General features: G+C 38.6%; 1 protein-coding gene across 1 annotated transcript in view; it reads left to right on the top strand.

The window, feature by feature from the left end:
- The window catches only part of TMX4 (thioredoxin-related transmembrane protein 4), a 90,985-nt gene that overhangs the window by 66,070 nt on the left and 3,421 nt on the right, over nucleotides 1–21,494 (top strand). Inside the window, exons 3-7 of the mRNA XM_014546524.1 lie at nucleotides 5,553–5,598; nucleotides 7,146–7,274; nucleotides 10,487–10,532; nucleotides 16,785–16,886; nucleotides 20,267–20,330. Coding sequence (XP_014402010.1) covers nucleotides 5,553–5,598; nucleotides 7,146–7,274; nucleotides 10,487–10,532; nucleotides 16,785–16,886; nucleotides 20,267–20,330 — 387 coding nt within the window. The remainder of the gene's footprint in view (nucleotides 1–5,552; nucleotides 5,599–7,145; nucleotides 7,275–10,486; nucleotides 10,533–16,784; nucleotides 16,887–20,266; nucleotides 20,331–21,494) is intronic.

Raw genomic sequence — 21,494 nt, forward strand, 5'->3', positions numbered from 1 at the left:
CGGGAGAGGTCAATGGGGGGAAAAGGAGACTCATGTAATACTTTAAACAATAAAGAATTAAAAAAAAAAAGACAGTATTGAATTAGTAGTTACTTGGACAACAAAATTGACCATGTCTGTTAAGATCCTTGTGTTGGCAAACCCATGTAGAGAGGTTTCTATTAAAAGCCGTTAGTCCTCAGGCCTCCATCCACCTTTTTAAGCATTGGAATCAAAGCCACTTTTGCACATCTGCTATTTAGAGATGGAAAATTATAGTTATTAGTTTATGGTTTTGGCTATTATAATGAATTATTCTGTTTAGAGGTCAAATCATTGCAATTACACTTTTGCTGTACACTTGTTTTCATCTTTTAGTAGTTTGATTCCAGAAGTCAGGTGTAAGTCTTATTCATTAGTGGGCATCAGACACATTTTTTGAGGAGTTTCTTGAAAATACAGCTGGCCTATACACATTTTAGTCATTTGGCATAGCTGCTGTGAATTCACAACATGATTTGGAATAAAAGAATTTAACAGCTTTGTGATGGATTCACAAATCTAAAGTCTAATTGAATATAGTATTTTCATCTAATATGTTGACTTATTTTTTCTATTGTGGATTGATTTGTGCATTTTTTATAAAGAGGTAACAAATTATGATGGAATATTTTTAAAAGAAATTTATTATTGACTCATGCTATTTATGTAAATATAAACAATATATATTTGAAATATTTATCAAAGAAGAAGGAACAAAAGGTCTTTGGTCATATGTAGTATTAATTCACTGGCAAGCCTCTAGGGTGCCTATCCCTATTTTTGGAAGCTATTTGATTATTTATTTTATTTGTACAGAATCTAATGTCCTGAACAAGCAGTGGGAAGCCATTGAAATGTTACTATTTTTCTCACACTTGAGCACTTTATTAGATATTGATGTGTACAGATTTATATTTGGTTATAGGTCTCTATTAGTATATTCTTTCATCAGGGCTGCTAATAAGGGATAATTTCATTTTTTTTCTCTGCAAAATTTAAAAAGAAGGGAAAGGAAGAATTTTTGAAGTATTCATGCATAATTCTTTAGTTATTCCTGTAACTATTCCATTGGTATATTTAATAAGAATTTTTTTTAGGATTTCAGAATTATAAAGACTGGGAATTAGAAATACATTATATTTTTACAGGTGAGCTGTAGAAGTCACGGGAAGGACAGACCTTAGATTAGACAACATTACATTGCCTGTTTAATATTGCAAAGACCAGATGATGTTTCAGTTGTTGACTTTGGGAAATTAAATTTACTACGTATGAATATATACTTGAACCTTCTGTTCCATGCAGATGAGCTTAGTTGTCAAAGACAGGAAAACAGTAGCTGCTCATAGAGCATCCATGGATGATGGCTATGTCACTAGATTAGAGGTAAACCAGACCCCTGCAACAGCCAAGAAAGTGTAAGGTTTATGATTAAAACCATTAATTTCAGAAGCCAATTTAGTTTATTGTACTTCAGTTAGTGTTAATATTTTAATTTTATAATTATAAAACTGACTCTTTTTTATTCTATTTATTGCCCTCAAAGATAAGGTTTGCTCTACTTTTTATTTATTGTTTTCCCTTCGCTTCTTTCTTTAGTGCTAATTAATACTTAAACATTTACTTCAGCCTCTAAGTGTGTTAAGCACTTATATACATTTCAGGCTCATAACAGCCCTAGGAAGAACAGACTGTTTCTCTCTATACTCTTTAAAAAACTAAGGCTCAGAGAGGTTAAGTCACATGTCCAAGGTAAAACAGCTAATAAATGGTGAAGCACAAGCCAGTAGCTATCCCCATTTTCTTAATCTAGAACTCAAGTAATTTCTATTGTGCTTTTGCCTATCAAAATATAGTTCCCTGTCATAATTTTCTTTCCAGTCTTTTAACACTTCTTTTTATTTTGCTAAATGTTTAAAATAAAGTTGCTAATAAAAGTTTTTTTCTGCATTTTGGATTAATGCCTCTTTTATGTTGCAGTATAGTCTTCATTTTAAGATGGTAGTTGGCCCTTAAAGTAAAAAGGGCAGGCCTGTAGGAATGTTGGAAGGCCTTGTGGTCAAACGTTCTCTCTTAACTTGAAGGTTTGAGTGCACTTGTTTCTTCCCCGCTTACTGATGTTTGTTGCAGTGAATCATCACGCAAACCTTAAAAGGAGCTGCCCCATGTTGTTATATTCCTTAAGATGCACATTTAACTTGTTTTTAAACCCTGAGGCCACAACCTAAGATTGTGCTTCTCTGTTGATCATGTTTTAACTTTTAAGGTAATGAATGTCTCCCTTGAAACTTCATAACATCAGTGTTAAAGGTTAGAAGACATTTTTGGAGCGCTGGCATGAGACTCGGAGCTTTCTGACATCTTTCAGCCTCTCAGAAGTGACATTTATTTGAGATCAGTTTTCTATGGTGTCAGATATTTAAGGGCTTAGTAGTTGTCATAATCCAAGGACTACTTTAGTTGCTCTAGATTTTGTTATTGATTTTACTGAATACATCTTCAGTGATTTTACTGAATACATCTTCAGTGACAATATATTATTCCAGACAGCAAACAACTCATATCTGAGTTAGATGTTGTAAACTTGTTACTGTCCCACATGGGTTGTCATTTGAAAAAATATTAACAAACATAAAGCAATCTTGAGGTGCAACCATTTGTTAATAATGGTCATTATTTTCAAAGAACCTTAATTAGCAGTTTTGTATATTGATATCATCATTACAAAAAAACAACATAGCAATTCATATAAAAGCCAAAACATTTTTATACCCTTTAACTTAGCAATTTTGGGAACATGCATCCTATACCTTCTAGCCTAAAACAAAAATCTGAGACCATCTGTCACTGTGTTTCTCTTATTTTCTCTGTACTCATTGATTTCCATTAGCACATTTATTAGTGAAAATATGTTATATTATCCAAAATAATGTACAATTTCCAAAGCACTTAACAGTAAATTAGTTTGTGTTTGTTATAGCCTTTCATTTTACTTCAACTTTGAATCAGAGATTTAAAATATGAAATAATAACTAGTATTTATTTAGTACTTATATATCAGGTACTGTTTTTTATGTTCTTTATAAATGTAAAATTATTTAATACTAAAATAGTATGAGAAATCATGATGCTTATTTATGATAAGAAAACCTAAGCCCAGACAGATTTAATGTCTTTGGTTAAAATCAAATAAGAGGCAGAAGTAGGGTTTGACCCCAGGCAAGCTGGCCTGTGACACTGGAAATATTATTTCATATATTATATAATTTACTGTGTTTTATGAAATATTTTATGTATTTATTGTTTACTTTTTAACTTATTGCCATGGCCAGTGATGACCAAGAACATTTGCAGGATTTTAAAGAAAGGTTAAAAATATTGTCTTCACTGATAATATTTATTAGAAATCCTATCTATGTATTTTAATAAATGTAAGACCTAAATAGAAACTTGAATAAGTGGTGACATGCTATTTGTTCATTCCATTTTAAGAGATCATCTAAATAAAGCATAATACGCTAACATTGTCACTTTTCTTACATAGAAACTTGGGTGGTCATAGGAATCTCCAGCTAGTAAAGAAGTGAGCTGTGAAATTATTTATAATAATTATTTTAAGCATATAGTAATTTTTAAGCCCTTAGGATTACCAACACTTTTTCCCCTGGCAGTTTAGAGTTGAAAATAAATGAAAAGATACCCATGTTCCCTGCTAGCGTGGAATTCCAAGCAGCGTTAGAGGTGAAAATGCCCTGCAGATTAGACATGCGTGTTAACAGTCTCAATTGACTTCTCAGGTCACTTGTGGTGGTGTTACTGCCAGTACAACCTTTAAAAAGATGTACAATGATAAATGTATGTAGTAAATGTTTCTTTTTGTAACATTGACTTTTACTGCCTTCATAGTACTGTGTTTTCTTTTAAGTGCCATAGGGCTATTTTAGAGTCTGCTTGGTTTGATATGAGGGGGGAAAAAAGCAATTTCTTCTTTGAGAAGACTCATCACTAATCAATAAATTATCATGCTGAATAAAATTTAATTTATACAATGGGTATAAGCAACTTTTGTGTGTTATTAAAAGTAAACCTTCAGCGTTTCAAATAACCACAAAGATGTGACATTTAATCTACTTTATTTGAATAGATTTTGATTTTGTCCAAATTGTTCTTCAGTGGGAAAGTCAGAAGTGATGAGAAATGTGAAAATCATGTCTCTGTCATTTCCCCATGCTGGCCAGGAACATCCTTTCCCTCTCCTTCTCTCTGCCAGTACCAGGCTTGCTCATTCTTGGTGCCCACGGAAATGTTTTTATTTGTAAACATATAAAGAGCAGGGATTTGTTCTTTACTCCTAGTCTCATTCAGACTTTTGTTGCATGCCCCTTTCTTGATATCATCTATCTGTTTAGAGTTATGATGGTAAGTATCAAGGTCTTTCCCTATGCCACTAACCAGACTGTAAGCTCTGTGAGAACAAAGACTGGACATGTTTTTACTTATCTTTGTGTCTTGAGCAGTTATCACAGTCCCTGGAACAAAGAAGGTAATTAGTAAAGATTTGCTGACTTATTAAGGATTTTATTTGTCTTTGTTTTCACTTGTACTTCGCATAGCGTTCGATGTCTAGTTAATGTTCAGTAAAGGTTTGCTTTACTGAAAATTTGAGAAAATCTGTTTAATGTACTGTCCCTGGACAGTACTTGCAAATTTTATAAATGTGCAAAGATTAAACATGATCTTATTATTTCAGATTCTTTATTATTTTAAAACCTACATCTGATCTAATAATACCTATAATTTATTGATTGAATCCTTTACTATGTGCTACTAGTAAGTACTTAATATACTGAGCTAGTCTAACTTCAGAACAATTCAGTTAGGCTTTAATATACCCATTTTCTAGATGAGGTCACTGAGATGAGAAAAGTTAAGCAGTTTATCTAAGGTCAGAAAGGTTAAGTAATTTATCTCAGGTCATATAGTCATTACATGACTATAACCTGTTCTGTCAGCCATCATAAAATTCTAAGTGATACACAAGCCGGAAAACTCCTATGTAACATCAGAATAAGCAAGTTGTATGTCACTGACTGGAATGTATTAGGTAATGAAAATGGGTAAAAATGAAATTTCTTTAAGTCAAAAAAAAATAAATAGTGTATGTGACTTAATTCTGTGATATAAAAACAAGCTCACCTGGCCAGCATGGCTCAGTGGGTGGTGGTTGAGCACTGACCTATGAACCAGGAGGTCATGGTTCATTTCCTGGTCAGGGCACATGCCAAGGTTATAGGCTCAATCCCCAGTGCAGGAGGTAGCCAATTATTGTTTCTCATCATTGATGTTTCTATCTCTGTCTCCCTCTCCCTTCCTCTCTGAAATACACACACACACACACACACACACACACACACGCACGCACGCACGCACGCACGCACGCCAGCTTAGGCTGCTTGTTCTTATAAATTAAGTTAGCTGCTTGGGTTAGTTGGAGTTTGACTTGTAACTTTTTTTGTTTATGCTTCTTGTAGGTTTGAGTGGCCGCTTCTTTGTCACCACTCTCCCAGCATTTTTTCAGTAAGTTGAAATAATTTTCTGGGCTTGTAAATATTATAAATCGGTAGATGTGTACAAGAATTCTAAGTTGATTTCCATAACCATTACACATTCAGCTTAACATCTGGAGGAGAAAGACAGCTCTGTGGGAATGATAGCTATTAGAAGAGAGGGATGCTCAGAGTGCTTCAGGCAGCTAATTGAAGGTGGGGGGTGGGCGTGGAGTCAAAGAAGATTTTTCTGATGACATAAAAGGTGGGATGATTCTTAAAGGATATGTCGGAATTGGTTAAATAGACAAGGTAGAGAGACCTTTCCAGATACAGGAGATGCCATGGAAAAGCCCAGAAGAAAATGAGCTACCTTCTGAGAACTGCAATGAGTTCTGTCTGGATCATCCTGGGTGATGTGATGTTAGGGAGGCTCAGGTAGTGAGAGGGGGAAGAGAAAGGAAGGGGTGGGTTCGGAGATGCTTAGGAGGTGGGATCATTGGGACTTGGTGACCAATTAGCCATAAGGAAGGAAAAGCCTGTGATGACTACCAATAGGCCATGTGTCACTAGTAAAAGCTATTGAGGAGCTATTAGAATAAGATGAGGTTTGGAAGATAGAGGCCAAAATGGAGAAGATAGTGTAAAGTGACCATGCTAATTTCAAATAGAAAAGTTTAGGTGATTGTCTGATTTGAGGATCTAAAGCTCAAAAGATTTAGACTGGAAATACATATTGGGAATTTCCCAGAATCAAGATAAGAATGAAAATATATTTAGAGAGAATGTATGCAACAGGAATAGAAGTAGGTCATGGATAAAACCTGGGGTCGACCAGCCTTAGGACAGGGAGTAAGGAACGAGGAGGAGTGGTCAGAATAGAAGGAAGAAGTCCAGAGAGCTCAAAAGCCAAGGGAGAGAGGGAGGAAGGCGTGTTCAGTTGTGGGCAGTGCCAGTGATAGACACAAGAAAAGTGCTGCCTGGATGTGGTGCTTCAGAGTCACTGGGGACTCTCCCCCATATGAGCAGTTTCCATGGAGTCCTGGAAGCATAACCCTAAGTCACACGGATTGTGAATGAGTAATATCTGAGGAGAAATGGTGAGTATAGACTCTGCTCTTAGGAAGCTTGACTGGGGAGAACGCAGGAGCGGGGGAAGACTTGAAGGGGCATGTGAGATGGTGTTTTGTTCATTTTCAAGGAGGGACTTAAATGACAAAATTTGGAAATGTAGAGACAGTTTTTAAAACTTAATAACAACTGCTGTTTTGCTGTTATAATAGAAACATTGAAATACTTGTAGCAAAAATAATAAAAAGTTCTTGTCAAGAACTTTGTTTATGCTTGTGAATTTTGCAGTGATAAATTAGAATGTTTAATGCTTTTTCAATTTCTCATTTGTAATAGATTAGTACTTATGCATGCTTTTTTATTTATGCCTAGCTATAATTTTTTTCTCTATTTAAGCCAAGTTAAAATTCAGAGTGTAGTTCACATGTAAAACCAATAGTTATTTTTATTATCTGCAACACTTGTTATTTAATCTGTGTGTTTTCTATTTGTTGTTATAATTTATAGTGCAAAGGATGGGATATTCCGTCGTTACCGTGGCCCAGGAATCTACGAAGACCTGCAGAATTATATCTTAGAGAAGAAGTGGCAATCAGTTGAGCCTCTGACTGGCTGGAAGTACCCAGCTTCTTTAACGTAACTTGTAATTTTTATCTAATGGGGTCTATTAATGAAACAAGCGGTATCAAGTGAACAGTTCATGGACCTTGAAAGTCTCCGTTTTTCTTCATAGTCACTTCTGATTACCCAGGCTATATATGACCATGCTTAGACCATGTGTGTTTTGGGTTTTATGGTCCACATGTGTTTCAGCTAGTTGTGAGTATACTGGGAAGTAAGTGTCCAGCTTCAGGTGGGTTGCAGAAAGTCACCCCTGACTTTTTCATTAAGCCGTGCCAACCAACTGTTTTCTCTCTCTTTTTTTGAATATATATTTTACTGATTTTTTACAGAGAAGAAGGGAGAGGGATAGAAAGTTAGAAACATCGATGAGAGAGAAACATCAAGCAGCTGCCTCCTGCACACTCCTCACTGGGGATGTGCCCACAACCGAGGTACATGCCCTTGACCGGAATCGAACCTGGGACCCTTCAGTCCGCAGGCCGACGCTCTATCCACTGAGCCAAACCAGTCAGGGCCAACTTTTTTTCTCTTTACAAAATATGGTATTGAACACAGTTATCATTCTTTCTTCCTTTTAAATTATTGATAAGATATGGAAGTGGCTCTCTCTTGAATTATAGTTTATGAAGGAATTACTCTTGTATCAATGTGGAAAATAAAACCTATGGTGTCTTTAACTACCTAGCGGAATATTGCTGGGTAACTTACAGCCATGAGGGTGAACTACATAATAATTGGTGAGGTAGATAGGGCCAATCCATAATAACTTTTCCCATAGTTGGTTTTAGTTTTGAATGAGTTATCATATTTGTAATTAATTTTGTTAATATATACAAGTATAAGGAATATCCTTGCTGAAAAAGGATTAAATGATGTAATATTTCAGGAATACATCATGTAAATGGCACTTATGTAATACTCTGGAAATACGTAATTTAGTCTACCGTAAAAGCAGCTTTCATTCTACCAGTATTGGAGATGAGTTTATGCCAGATACTGTTCCAGCTGCTAGATATTCAAAAGTGAAAAAGATGGGCATGTACCTCTGCTCCCCTCAGGCAGCTGAAAGTAAAACAGATTGAGAAATAAAATAGAGATATAAAGAATCGTAGGCTGTTTAAAACAAAACAAAACAAACAAAAACAATGTTTACTAAGGCAGGGAATAACTGTGGGGCAGGGACCTCTGTTGGATGAGGGACTAGGAGAGGTCGCTCTGAGGGAAGGACAGTAGTGAGACCTGAAGGATAAAACAACCGAGTTGCATGAAGAGCAGGGGAGGAATATTCCCAGGAACGGATGTGACACGGGGATAGGCCCCAATTTGGAAGAGCTTGGTATGCTGAGAGCAGAAAGGTGCCGGGGTCAAGACGGTGATTGGTGGGGAGAGTAGTATATATATATAAGCTGAGAAAGGGGGGCAGGCAGGAGCCAGCTCATATAGGCCTTTGACCACATTGAGGAGCATGGATGCTATCAGTGTGTGCAATGACATGGTGGCTCTTCGGAGAAGAGGCTGGGGAGGGCAAGAATGGATGAGGTCAGACAGCTAGGAGGCTGTTGCCCTGTCTAGCCTAGGGATGGTGCTAGTGCATAGCAGGGTGGCAGCAGTGGGATGGAGAGAATGGGTGGATTTAAAATACTTTGCAGGTAGACTTGGCTAAGGTGAAGGAGAGGGAAGATTTACAAAAAATCTCTTGGGTTTCTGGTTTGAATCTTACCGGTTTGAGCAAGAGAAAAGCAAGGGTTCAGTGTTAAATGTGTTAAGTTTGAGATGCAGATTTCTTTGTAGAGCTGTCAAGTTGGATGTATGGAGATGGGTCCTTAGAGAATTCAGGAACACAAATACAAAACATATAGATGGTATTCAAAGCCTTGGGAGGGAGGAGATCACCTAAAGATTGAGAGAAAAGTGCTTGGGGCCTAGCCACAAGACACCCACAATTAAGAAGAGAGGGAGTCAGCAAAAGGAGTCAAGAAACTGAAAATGAGTACCAGCGAGTCAGGAGGACAAGCAGGGTTATGGGGTTTCCCGGAAGCCAAGTAAATTAGGTGCTCAAGAATGTAGAGTAGGCCTGTGTCCTGTGTTACCAAGAGGTGAAAGAAGATCAAGTCTGAGACATGGGCGTTGAATGAAGCAATTGCAGGGTCATTGTGGCTTTCACAACTAGTGATACTGCAGCAGTGAGGGCAGGAGCAGATTCGAATGGGTTAAAGGTACAGTAAGGAAGAAGAAACAGCAAGTGTGGCCTCCTCCTTGGAGAAGAGAAGCTGGAGGGTCCAAGGACGCTCTTTTTAAAAGATGGAGAGGGTAGAGCATGTTTTCATGCCCATGAGAATGACCCTGCAGAAAGGAAGAAGTTGCTGATGCAGGCAGAGGGGCTGGCAAAAAGAACCAAGACATTAATAAGCCAAAGGGATGGGATCCAAGGCCCAAGAGGAGGAGGGCAGATAGACTTTCTCTGTGGAAACAAGAGAAGGTGCATGCACGTGAACCCCAGGCTCAGATTGGGTGGTGAGAAGATAAGAGAGCTCACATAATGGCTTCTGATTTCACAGTGACATGTGAGGAGTGTGTGTTAGCTGAGAGTGAATGGGGAGAGGAGGGTGGAAGGGTGTGAAGAAAGGGAAAAGCACAAGAGCTGTCCTGGCAGGTAGAGCCTGAGAGTGCAGTACTGAGGCACAAACAGGTTTGTGACTGAAGGAAGAGCAGTCAGCTGATTTGTCCCCAGAGACACGCAGCTGCCCACAGTTGGGGTTTTGCCAGGTATGTACAGTGGAGGGAGAAGGGGCCAGGGGATTTGAATGTATTTACAGCAGTGACTGAAATGATGGCTGTGGAGCTGAAGTTCTATATCAGTGATGGCGAACCTACGACACGCGTGTCAGAGGTGACACGCGAACTCATTTTTTTGGTTGATTTTACTTTGTTAAATGGCATTTAAATATATAAAATAAATATAAGTCTTTGTTTTACTATGGTTTCAAATGCAAATATAAAAAAATTTCTATATGTGACACGGCACCAGAGTTAAGTTAGGGTTTTTCAAAATGCTGACACGCTGAGCTCAAAAGGTTCACCATCACTGTTCTATATGAACACAAGTAAATCCAGGAGAGAGGACAGTGTATTGCAAAGAGTGGAAGGGCAGATCCTTTTGACCTGAGGTGTGTTTTTTTTTATAGTATGCATCACCAATGGTTCTCCTCTCTATTTTTTTTTAGGATGTCTGGGATGGCTGGCCTTTTTAGCATCTCTGGCAAGATATGGGTAAGTAATCTTAAATATACCCTTTGTTTATCTTTGCAGAGGGTTTTTAAAGAGTAAGAATATAACTTTTAAACCATAGGAAAATAAACATTGTGAATACTTTTATAATTTCACTTTTCTTATTAAGCCACACAACTACTCTCACAAGGGTCCCCAGTGGAAATGTGTCTTTGTGTAGAAAGGCATAAATTGAACAATGACCAGTGACTGTTGTGTCAAAGTCATACTTTCTTAGATCAGAGATGAATCTCTTTCTCAAAGCTGAATCAGCCTCATGTGGTTTTACTTCATTTTATATTCCCATTGTCATAATCTACAGATCAAAGATTAAGCCCGAAAGTGAATTTGTATGTCAGCAATCAGCAAACTATAGCTTGTGGGCTGGCCACCTGTTTTTGAAACATAGCCATGTTCATTCATTACCTGTTGCTTTCACTCTAAGTGGTAAAGTTGAGTAGCTGTGACAGAGACCATGTGGCCCAAGGGCCTAAAGTATTTCCTCTCTGCCCCTTCAGGAAAAAGTTCGGACACTCTTGCTATATGTGATTGTATCATTTCATTGAGTCATTTCAGTGAACTCAAACTATTATTTAGTTAAAAGTTTGGACAATTATATAATTTTGAATGTGTCACAAAACCTTGTGCTCCCCTTTATGTGTAGAGTGAGCTAAATCCTGCCAAAGTTAGCACAATTGCTGTGGAATTAAATATATATTCTTAAAGTATTCTACGTCTTCAAAATGAGTTCCTATATTTGTCTTTCTAAGTTTTGTGTAGGTCACAGTGTCATTTTGGAACTTAATATTTAAGGAACTCAAGAAGACTCTCTTTGTTTCTCATGCACATCGAGATATGTTGAGGGAAATTTAAGAGCAACCTTTTGTGTCCCAGTTTTTAAGTTGTGTTTTATTTTCTGGGTGTCATTTTGGAACTTAATATTCAAGCAACTCAAGAAGACTCTGTTTCTCATGCACATCTAGATATGTTGAGGGAAATTTAAGAGCAACATTTTGTGTCCCAGTTTTTAAGTTGTGTTTTATTTTCTGCCTTGTGAGATGGACCAGAAGTGGTGCCTTAGGCAGGGTTAGGAATCCTGGGGCTGAGATTCTGTCTGTAGCAAGTGTTTGGAGAGACTGTCAGTCTTTGTCTTATCTCTCGTCACAGTTGGCTACAATGATGCAGGGAGGCGTTATCTCTTTTCCAGAGGACAAGCCATTATTCTCCACCTTGTGTATATGTCTCTGAACCCATTGCTTTTCCTCTTGTAACTATTGTTACTAGAATTCTTTGAATGCTTAGCATAGAACCCACACCAAGTACATACTTGATAACTGTTTTTGTTATATTAATTATTGTTGTCATTATTTTGCTTTTCCCCTCTGATTAGGAAACAAAAATGTTTTGTTTCTATTCATTTATTCCTTAACAAACTCTGATGGCAGGATTAAAATGTTGTTACTAGAATTCTTTGAATGCTTAGCATAGAACACGCACCAAGTACATACTTGATAACTGTTTTTGTTAGTTATATTCATTAATTATTGTTGTCATTATTTTGCTTTTCCCCTCTGATTAGGAAACAAAAATGTTTTGTTTCTATTCATTTATTCCTTAACAAACTCTGATGGCAGGATTAAAATAAGGTTTTATGGCAGTTGTATAATGTGTACTTGCTAGCTAGGTTTAGCATTTGAATGTACTTAAATATTATTTGACTAGAGGCCCGATGCACAAAATTCGTGCAAGAGTAGGCCTTTGCAGCCGCAGCGGCTTCCTCGATCCTGGGGCTGCAGACCTGGCTTCGTCCGGAAGGTCGTCTGGTCTAATTAGCATATTACGCTTTTATTATTATAGATTTGATATAGTGAATTTGTGCTGCTCACTAAGCTAATACAGTAACTTCCCTCTTCTCAACGTTACTGTAGTTACGCAGGCATATGGCAAAATTTAGCCACTATAAGTGTGCTGCATCTTTGGGAGGATAATCCATGCGATGGAGAAGGTTTAATGCTTTGTAAATGTCACATGGTGAGAAGTAAAAACCATGAGTATTTAGACTGGAGAATAGTAAGAGTGTATTTTAAAACTGAAATATCCACTGTGTTTTTTATAGTGGCATATCTTCTTTTACTTTTATTTTCTTGCACCTGATATCTAGAACAGGGGTGGGCAAACTTTTTTACTCGAGGGCCACAATGGGTTCTTAAACTGGACCGGAGGGCCGGAACAAAAGCATGGATGGAGTGTTTGTGTGAACTAATAAAAATTCAAAGTAAACATCATTAAAAAAAAGGGTTCGGTAATATCCACTGTGTTTTTTTTATAGTGGCATATCTTCTTTTACTTTTCTTTTCTTGTACCTATTATCTAGAACAATATTACAATGAGATGGTGCACATCCACAGGATATATTTCGTAATGTCTGCAGGGGGCTGCAAGGTTGTGTCTTGTTGCAGAGGGTATGACATGGAAGGGGAAGTAGTAAAACCTTGGCTATCACTGGAGAAGTCTTTCTAAGCTGCTCCATTCAGGGAATATATTTGAGGATTCTTACCTGTGTTTAAGAAGGATAGAGGGGATGTAGGGCCTGTCCCCAAACTCCTCAGAGTGTATCCTGTGACATAGGTAAGATGTAAATACAAAAGGCTCTCTGTCCTTCTGGACCAGCCCAGCCCTAAATGAGACTGTGCAACACTGGGCTGGGTGGGTGGGTGCCCCTGGGAAGCATCTGATCTCACCTGCAGTAGTTCAGGTCCCAGAGGGAGTGCTGGCCTCCTTGGGGAGGAAGGGCTCTGCCTCTGATCTGTGAATGTGTTGGCCTGGCTCCATTGCTTAAATTCATCTGGCCACTGGTTGGAATATTTTTATATATTCTACTCTAATGGTATCTTCATTCAGTCTTCTTACTCAAAACTATATGTAACCCAAAATTGGCTCTAAATCAGTCATCAATAATAAGGTGTCATGCCCATCAGACAACATGTTTGTGTATTTTAAGGAAACAGTAGAATGCTTCCTTGTAATGAACACACACAACAAGAATCAGTATTTTCCTTAAGTGAAAACGATCATTGGCTGGCAGTTAAAGAAACAGAAACACAGAAATTTAAAATTGAATTTGATAAATTATAATCAGTAATTGCCTGGAAACATCTATATATATAAAGAGGTAATATGCTAATTGGTCCTAACGGTGTCCCAGTCATGACCGTTCAACAGGTTGTGTGTGCACAGGAGCTGGTGGGCAGGGACGGGGGCGGGGACTTGCACCACTGGGACATGAGGCTGCCACCAGAGGCGTCAGGACGGGGTGGTCCCCCCAGCGGAGGCGTGCACAGGGAAGCATCAGGACAGGGGTGGGGCCTTGGCAGAGAGCTCTCAGGCCAGAGGCGTCAGGACGGGGTGGTCCCCCCAGCAGAGGTGTGCGTAGGCCCACGCAGGGGAGGTTCAGGACAGGGGTGGGGCCTTGGCAGAGAGCTCTCAGCTCTCCTGTGCCGGGATCTGAAGGCACGGAGAGGAAGGGAGAGCAGACGGGCAGTTAGGGGGATCAGTCCAGGAGGGGAGAGCAGATAGGCAGTTAGGGGGACCAGGCCAGGAGGGGAGAGCAGTGAGGGGCATCAGGCAGGCAGGAGAGCAGTTAGGGGCATCAAGCAGGCAGGCAGGTGAGCACTTAGAGCTAGTGTTTCTGGATTGCGAGAGGGATCCGAGATTGGAGAGGGTGTAGGCCAGGCTGAGGGACCATCCCCTCCATGCACGGATTTCGTGCACGGGGCCTCTAGTTCTGTATAATAGAAGCCTAATATGCTAAGTGTCCTGCCGTCTAGTTGGCCGTTCAACCAATCAAAGTGTAATATGCTAATGATATGCTAAGGCTGCTCAACTGGTCACTATGATGTGCACTGACCACCAGGGGGCAGATGCTCTGACTGGTAAGTTAGCTTGCTGCTGGGGTCCAGCCAATTGGGACTGAGCGAGATGGGCTGGACATGCCCTGGAGCCCTCCCCGGCCCTGATTGTGAACCAGTGGGGTCCCTTGGCCTGGCCTGTGCCCTCTCACAATCTGGGACACCTCGGGGGACTTCAACTGGTTTTGGCCCAATCCTGCAGGCCAGGCCAAGGGACCCCACTGGTGCATGAATTTGTGCACTGGGCCTCTAGTATATATATATATAAAGACTTCAAGTAACTAGAACCAAGTACCCTAACACTCAGGTACTCTAAAACCATTGTGGTGGCAGGTAATGTAAACAGATAAAGATTTATGTCTGCAGCTGTGAAAACAAAACTTGATTAATGAGACTTTAGTAGTAATCACCTAAAAGACCACATTCTACCAGCGCTCTGTCAGGATTTCTCTAAGAAGCTCAAATAAATCCTCCAAAGTATCAGCAGATACAAGAACATTGAAGTGGAGCTTATTAAAATAAGTAGGTATTTTGAATGTGCTAAGAAATGTGTGACTCAGAATGCAGTGACACAAAGGCAAATGATTTACTGCATTCTAGAAAATAGAAAGGTTCTGAGGGTTACTTTAATCATTTATTTTGCAGAAAGGGCATACGATGCTGTCTAGAAGGATTTATAACTGCACATAACTCATTCCAACCATAGGAGTAAGGCAAATGGGCAGATATTTTTTATAGAGCAAGTTCCAGAATACTTACGTCCATAGGTCAGCTCAAAGGCAGACTGGCTTTCTCTATCTTCTAATTCCTTGGCACATTTCAGGGATTAATCCTGATCACCTCACTGAGTCACCAAGAAAAGCATTAACTATGCTCAGTACATAGAGTTTTCTAAAGTAGGAACCTGTGCAGTATTTAGAACTTCCATTGAAAAGGATTTGACTAACACAACATTTGAAATCCCAATACTTCTTTTGCCTGCTGGGTTCCAGAATGCTGGATTATTCTGAATAAACAATTGCCTTGGCTGAAGACAGAATAATGACCAGTGTAGACAACAGTTAGAGATGACAGTGTTACAAATCCAGATTATTTGCATTTCCTATGAATACTTTAAGGATTTGCCAGTACCTATAACTTACCTAACAAATATTTTTTACATGGATCAGTGTTTAAAGTACTTGCTGAGTCTTTATATCTATCTCTTCAGCTGAGTAAGAGATTGGAGAGAAGAGATCTCAGATTTTTCTAGATTAGGTTAGATGAACAAGCTTTTTTGTTTGTTTATCATGTAGATTTAAGCCAAATTGAGGTATATTATTTAATTGTGTTGACATTTATAAACAGAAACCAATGACTTGAGTAATTTAGATTTTGAGAAATATTAAAATGGAAACTTGGACTCGTTTTTAGTTATTACATCTGTTCTAGGCAAGTCTTTCACTTCTTATCTCTGCCTGCTGATGACATTTAGCTTGGAGCCATTTTATCGTGTGCCCAGTAAATTTCGAATGGCTGTTCTTGAAGCTATAATGGCCTGAAACCTACAACCACTAAACCTTCATGAGGAAGCATGGCTCCTGCAAGTCCCCATCTAAGTGGGTGTTGACTCTAAACTACCACTTCATATCTGTAATTTCTGTGTGATTTTAGCATGGAAATAATTTCCAGTTCAGATTGTATCTCTCTCTTTTTTATTTTTTTAACTCTTCGGTATCAAACAGAGTTCTAGGGGATAGTAAAAAAAGAATGTGCACTCTACTCAAAACCTCATGAAATCTCATTTCCTCATAGTGAATTAACTGGGAAAACCTTCTTTTGTCTAATATTACATTTTAGGTTTTATGGTGATTTAGGAAAGCTGTTAAGGATGGGTAGAGGTAGAGAAATGACTAGAAGGAGGAAGTATGGAGACGTTTAAAATGATTGATGTTCTCTAAGTAGTATTTAGTTCTACTTAACAATTGGTCAAGGCTTAAGAAGTTTAATTTTTATGGATTCCATATTACAAGTAAATATTGAGGTATATATAATTATTAGCAGAGAGTGACCAAAAAAAGTCTATCATTGTGGAAGAAGGGACTAGAAAAACAATTCTATCAGAGTTCTATCAGATTATGAACTCCAAAGAATGAGAACTCTTACCAGATATAACCTTGAGTATACTCTCAGGTTCCTGCTATTGTAAAGCTTGACTTGTTCTGAGGAATCGCAGATGCATAAACCACTGGATGACCTTGTGGGAGCTCCTCTATGTGGAAACAATTTGCAGACTTGGGTGATAGCTGGAGAGCTAGATTTAAACATTTTTGGTCCTCATTATAAATAATTTTTCTTTTAATTACAGCATCTTCACAACTATTTCACAGTGACCATTGGAATGCCTGCTTGGTGTTCTTATGTCCTTTTCGTCATTGCCACCTTGATTTTTGGCCTTCTCATGGGTCTGGTAAGAGATAATGCCAATCTTCTTTCCTTTTCTTAAAGCCTAATGGGTTTTATGCAAAACTACAAAGCAGCCAAGAAAGAAAAAACACATAAACATTATTTTGTGTGTAATCTAAGCAGTTAAGTAGCATTTGCTTATTTGATACTGCTTACAATGCTAATTTGAGAAATAATGGAAAATTCATTAAATCATTATCTTTTAATTCTGGCCTTTATATTTTCTGAAGATCTGTGCTGCCCAAAATATAGGCAGTGATGAAAAGAAAAGTTGAGATCATACTTGAATTGATAGTTTGCAAGACAACCCCATCAACAGTGATTTCACACATTGCCTACTTGATTAGAACTCTGTGGTGATAAGGCCAATGCTGTGGATCTGTTCCTCAGTGAATGAGATGATTCTTTTCTTGTTCATATCCTCCAATTAAACCTCTAATCCTGGCCAGCTGCTTACACACACACTCTCCTTAGTCTGAGATGGATTTTATAAGATAACTAGAGGCCTGGTGCACAAAATTCGTGCATGGGGGGAGGGGGGTGTCTCTCAGCCCGGCCTGCACCCTCTCCAATCCAGGACCCCTAGGGGGATGTCCAACTGCTGGTTTAGGCCCGATCCCACAGGGATCACCTGCCTGCCTGCCTCATTGCCCCTAACTGTCTCTGTTTGCTGGCCTGGTCGTCCCCTAACTGTCCCCCCCACACTGGCCTAGCCACCCCCTAACTGCCCCCCTGCTAGCCTGATCTCCCCTAACCACCTTTGCCTCTGCTCTTGTCATCGTGGCTTTGTCTAGAACAGCCGTGGGCAAACTACGGCCCGTTTGAAATGAATAAAACTAAAAAAAAAGACCATACCCTTTTATGTAATGATGTTTACTTTGAATTTATATTAGTTCACACAAACACTCCATCCATGCTTTTGTTCCGGCCCTCCGGTCCAGTTTAAGAACCCATTGTGGCCCTCGAGTCAAAAAGTTTGCCCACCCCTGGTCCAGAAGATGTCTGGTATAATTAGCATATTACCTTTTTATTAGTATAGATGTTGAAAAAAGGGACTAGAAAACACAGTCAATATTGTGAAAAAAAAGATCAGATGCAAAGCACATCTAGTGCTTACATATCTAGTAGGTATTTGTGCATTTTCTCCCTAGATATTTTAGGTAAGAGTTGGAATAATAAATTTATTTATTTAACTATGTAGGCAACTATAAGTATTGTGGCATGCTTTATTCTTTGATATAATTTGTTAAGCTTTCGCTGATCCATTTGATTGAGCTTTAAACTAATTAAAACAAATTCTTAAACGCCCTTATACTATATATGAACCACATAGCTCCTAACTACTATATGATAGGAATAAGTGATGATTACTAAAAATTTATATAAAAAAGACAAACTTTTAGTTAAGATTATCTTAAAAGTCTGTCCTTACACTTTATAATAAATTGTGGCTCTTTAGCAAAGTCTTTTTTTTTTTTAATCCTCACCTCAGGATATGCATTTTTTTTTGTTTTTCATATATTTTTTTTATTTTTTACAGGGAGGAAGGGAGAGGGATAGAGAGTTAGAAACATCGATGAGAGAGAAACATCGATCAGCTGCCTCCTGCACACCCCGCACTGGGGATGTGCCCGCAACCAAGGTACATGCCCTTGACCGAAATTGAACCTGGGACCCTTCAGTCCGCAGGCCGATGCTCTATCCACTGAGCCAAACTGGTTAGGGCTGCTTTTATTAATTTTTAAACAGAGTAAGGGAGAGAGAAACATCGATTAGTTGCCTCCTGTATGTGCCCGACAGGGGATTGAACCCACAACCTAGGTATGTGCCCTGACCAGGGCTAGCAAAAACTTTTTAAAATAAGCTTCAAATATTAGCAGTTGTTTTATAGCAAGTCATAAGTTAGTACAACAAAGTCCTATTCCAGGGAGCCCATTGTATTTTGCCATGAGCATGCTTCCTTCACACTATGGTTTATATTTGAGATTTGACTAAATGTTAACCTCACCGGTGGGGATAGAACTTAGATACGTCATTCATTAGGTCCTAGGTGTGTTCCCATTCTGATGCACTAATCATACTGCTATTAACATGCCCCTAATGGTCTGGTCTAAAAGGATTTGACTTTGGATATAAATTTGACCTTGGATGTAAATGTACTACTCCCATCTACCATCTGGTTCTAGATTTTTCTGGTAGTATATTCTAGAGCCACAGGAGCATGAGGTTCTTGTAGAAGGAACAATATGAGATCCCTGAAGACTAAGGTAGAGCTTTGGAGAATGTAGGTTGATTGTAAGCCTAATGCAAGACCGTTGGAAAGTCTTCTCAGCATAAAGTTTTAGAGTTTTATCTTTGAGGTTTACTTTAAACCCAAGAAATCATGTCAGATGTGCCTATGTCCTAAGTTCATTTGGAAACAGATTTAAATAATCAGTGTAGGAAGGTTATTAGAAGCTTGACCCAAAGAAAGAAGAGAGTTGATTTAAGACTGTTCAAGTGATTAAGTGACATAAAATGTTATTCTTTTATAAGAAGTTGGGTCTCCTCAGACTGGCATTCAGAGCTTTCTCTGGACCTAAGTGCCCCCATGACCCAATTTGGTATAGCTTAAAGGAGCTAAACCTGTGCTGCCACCCAGCTCTTCCTGACTATGCCCAGGGCCTTAAATGTGCCTTCTTCAAATGCATCATTCTTAATCTTTCCCAATGGTTGTAATCTCTGTATCTCTTAAGTATCTATCGAAGTGCTTTATTCATTTTTCTTATGAAACTCAATTGTTCTTTATTGATTTATAATTAAACTGCCATTTTTTTCTCTTTTTGAATCTTGCCCCCAGATGTTAATGAACCAAATATTAAATAAATTAATAAATGAAAATACAGGTGGTAATAATTCTGAACAAAATGTAGGATACTCATTTGACATTTATAAAATTGAATCAAAAGGACTATGACTTTGAGTTCTTTAAAATTTTAGAATACCTTTAAGACATTGGTGTAGGAAGTACTATTACTATTTATGGTGAGGGGCAGCCCATGTACCGACCAGTTCGGTTTGTCCAGAGAGTGTTTTTTAAAGGCCAGTTTAGACTTGGCTGATAGTGTCTGTTTTCTTATACCCGCTTGTTTCATCTATTTTAGTGGACTCTCTTAGGCATTTGACTGTGTGGACCCCTGTTTTCAAATATTAGCATCTCCCTATATTGTATCACATTTAAAAAAATAGGAAGTTCTTAAGTATACCCTTTTCTGTTTTGAGGACTTCTGACCAACTGCTAATTATTTATCTATGAATATCTGGTTGTAGAAGGCTTAATTTTTAAGGTTATTTGAAAATAAATGTCCTATGTACTCACTATAAAATCACCTTTTCCCCCTCCAGGTCTTGGTGTTAATATCAGAATGTTTCTATTTGCCATTTCCAAGGCATGTATCTGAACATCCCGGTAAGTGTGGTAAACTCATGTAAATAGAGTATTTTTGGAATTCTGTGTTGTGCCCTTTCGTGCTCATATAGGTGGTAGATTTCCCCCTGATGTGCTAGGTTACCAAACCACCACCACTAAATTCCTTAAAATATGTTCTCTATATAGACTTAACAAAATTCTCTTTCTTCTCTCTTAAACTAAGGAATATTTCATCTTGGCAGTTTCTTTTTCCCTTTAAGTGTGTGCCCTTCATTAATCAATTGATACCTTTTTCTTCATTCAAACTGGAATGAAAAGGGAGGGAGGGAACTCACATTTATTAGGACTTTATTGTGTGCCTGTAACTATTCCAAGTGCTTTGTAAGAAGTCTCCCTGCCTGGCCAGTGTTGTTCATTGGTGAGCGTCCATCTATGAACCAGGAAGTCATGGTTCCATTCCCAGTGGTCAGGGCACATGCCTGGGTTGCAGGCTAAGTACCCAGTACGGGGTGTGCAGGAGGCAGCCAATTGATGATTCTCTTTCATCCTTGGTGTTTCTATATCACCCTCTCCCTTGCTCTCTCTGAAATCAATTAAAAAATGTTTAATTAAAAAAAAGAAGTTTCTCCAAATCTTTGTACTGTTTCACACTGTTTCTGAGATCAAATAGCCCTGGATTTGCATGTTTTTAATTCTATTTTTTAAACTTTGCATAAAGACTTTTATGAGACTTTGTTGAATTTTATGTTAGAGTTTAAATAAGCTATATTTCTTTTTAATTTTTGAAGTTTTCAATGCTTTGGGACTTCCATAGATAAAGTCATGAGCTATGAGATAGGGATACTTTATGAGAAATGCATCATTAGGTGTGATTTGGTCTTTTTTGCAACATCACAGAATGCACATGCACACACACAGATGATACAGTCTTACTTTATACAGCTGGCAGCAGAGTAGGCATTTAAACCAGCATCACCACAAACACACGAGAATTACCTTGCTCTGCTACAAGATGACTACAATAGGAATTTTTTAGCCTCATTATAATCTTACCAGAGGCCTGGTGCATGAATTCATGCATGGGTGGGGTCTGGCCAGCCTGCCCTAATGGGGGCCCATCGGCCCGGGCTGGTGGGGGGAGGGGCTGCGGGTGGTTGCTGGGCTGGCCCTGCCCCCAGGTGGGGTGTTGGGGGCTGATTAGGA

This window comes from Myotis brandtii, unplaced genomic scaffold (genome assembly GCF_000412655.1).
Source record: "Myotis brandtii unplaced genomic scaffold, ASM41265v1 scaffold45, whole genome shotgun sequence".
Taxonomy (NCBI): Eukaryota; Metazoa; Chordata; class Mammalia; order Chiroptera; family Vespertilionidae; genus Myotis; species Myotis brandtii.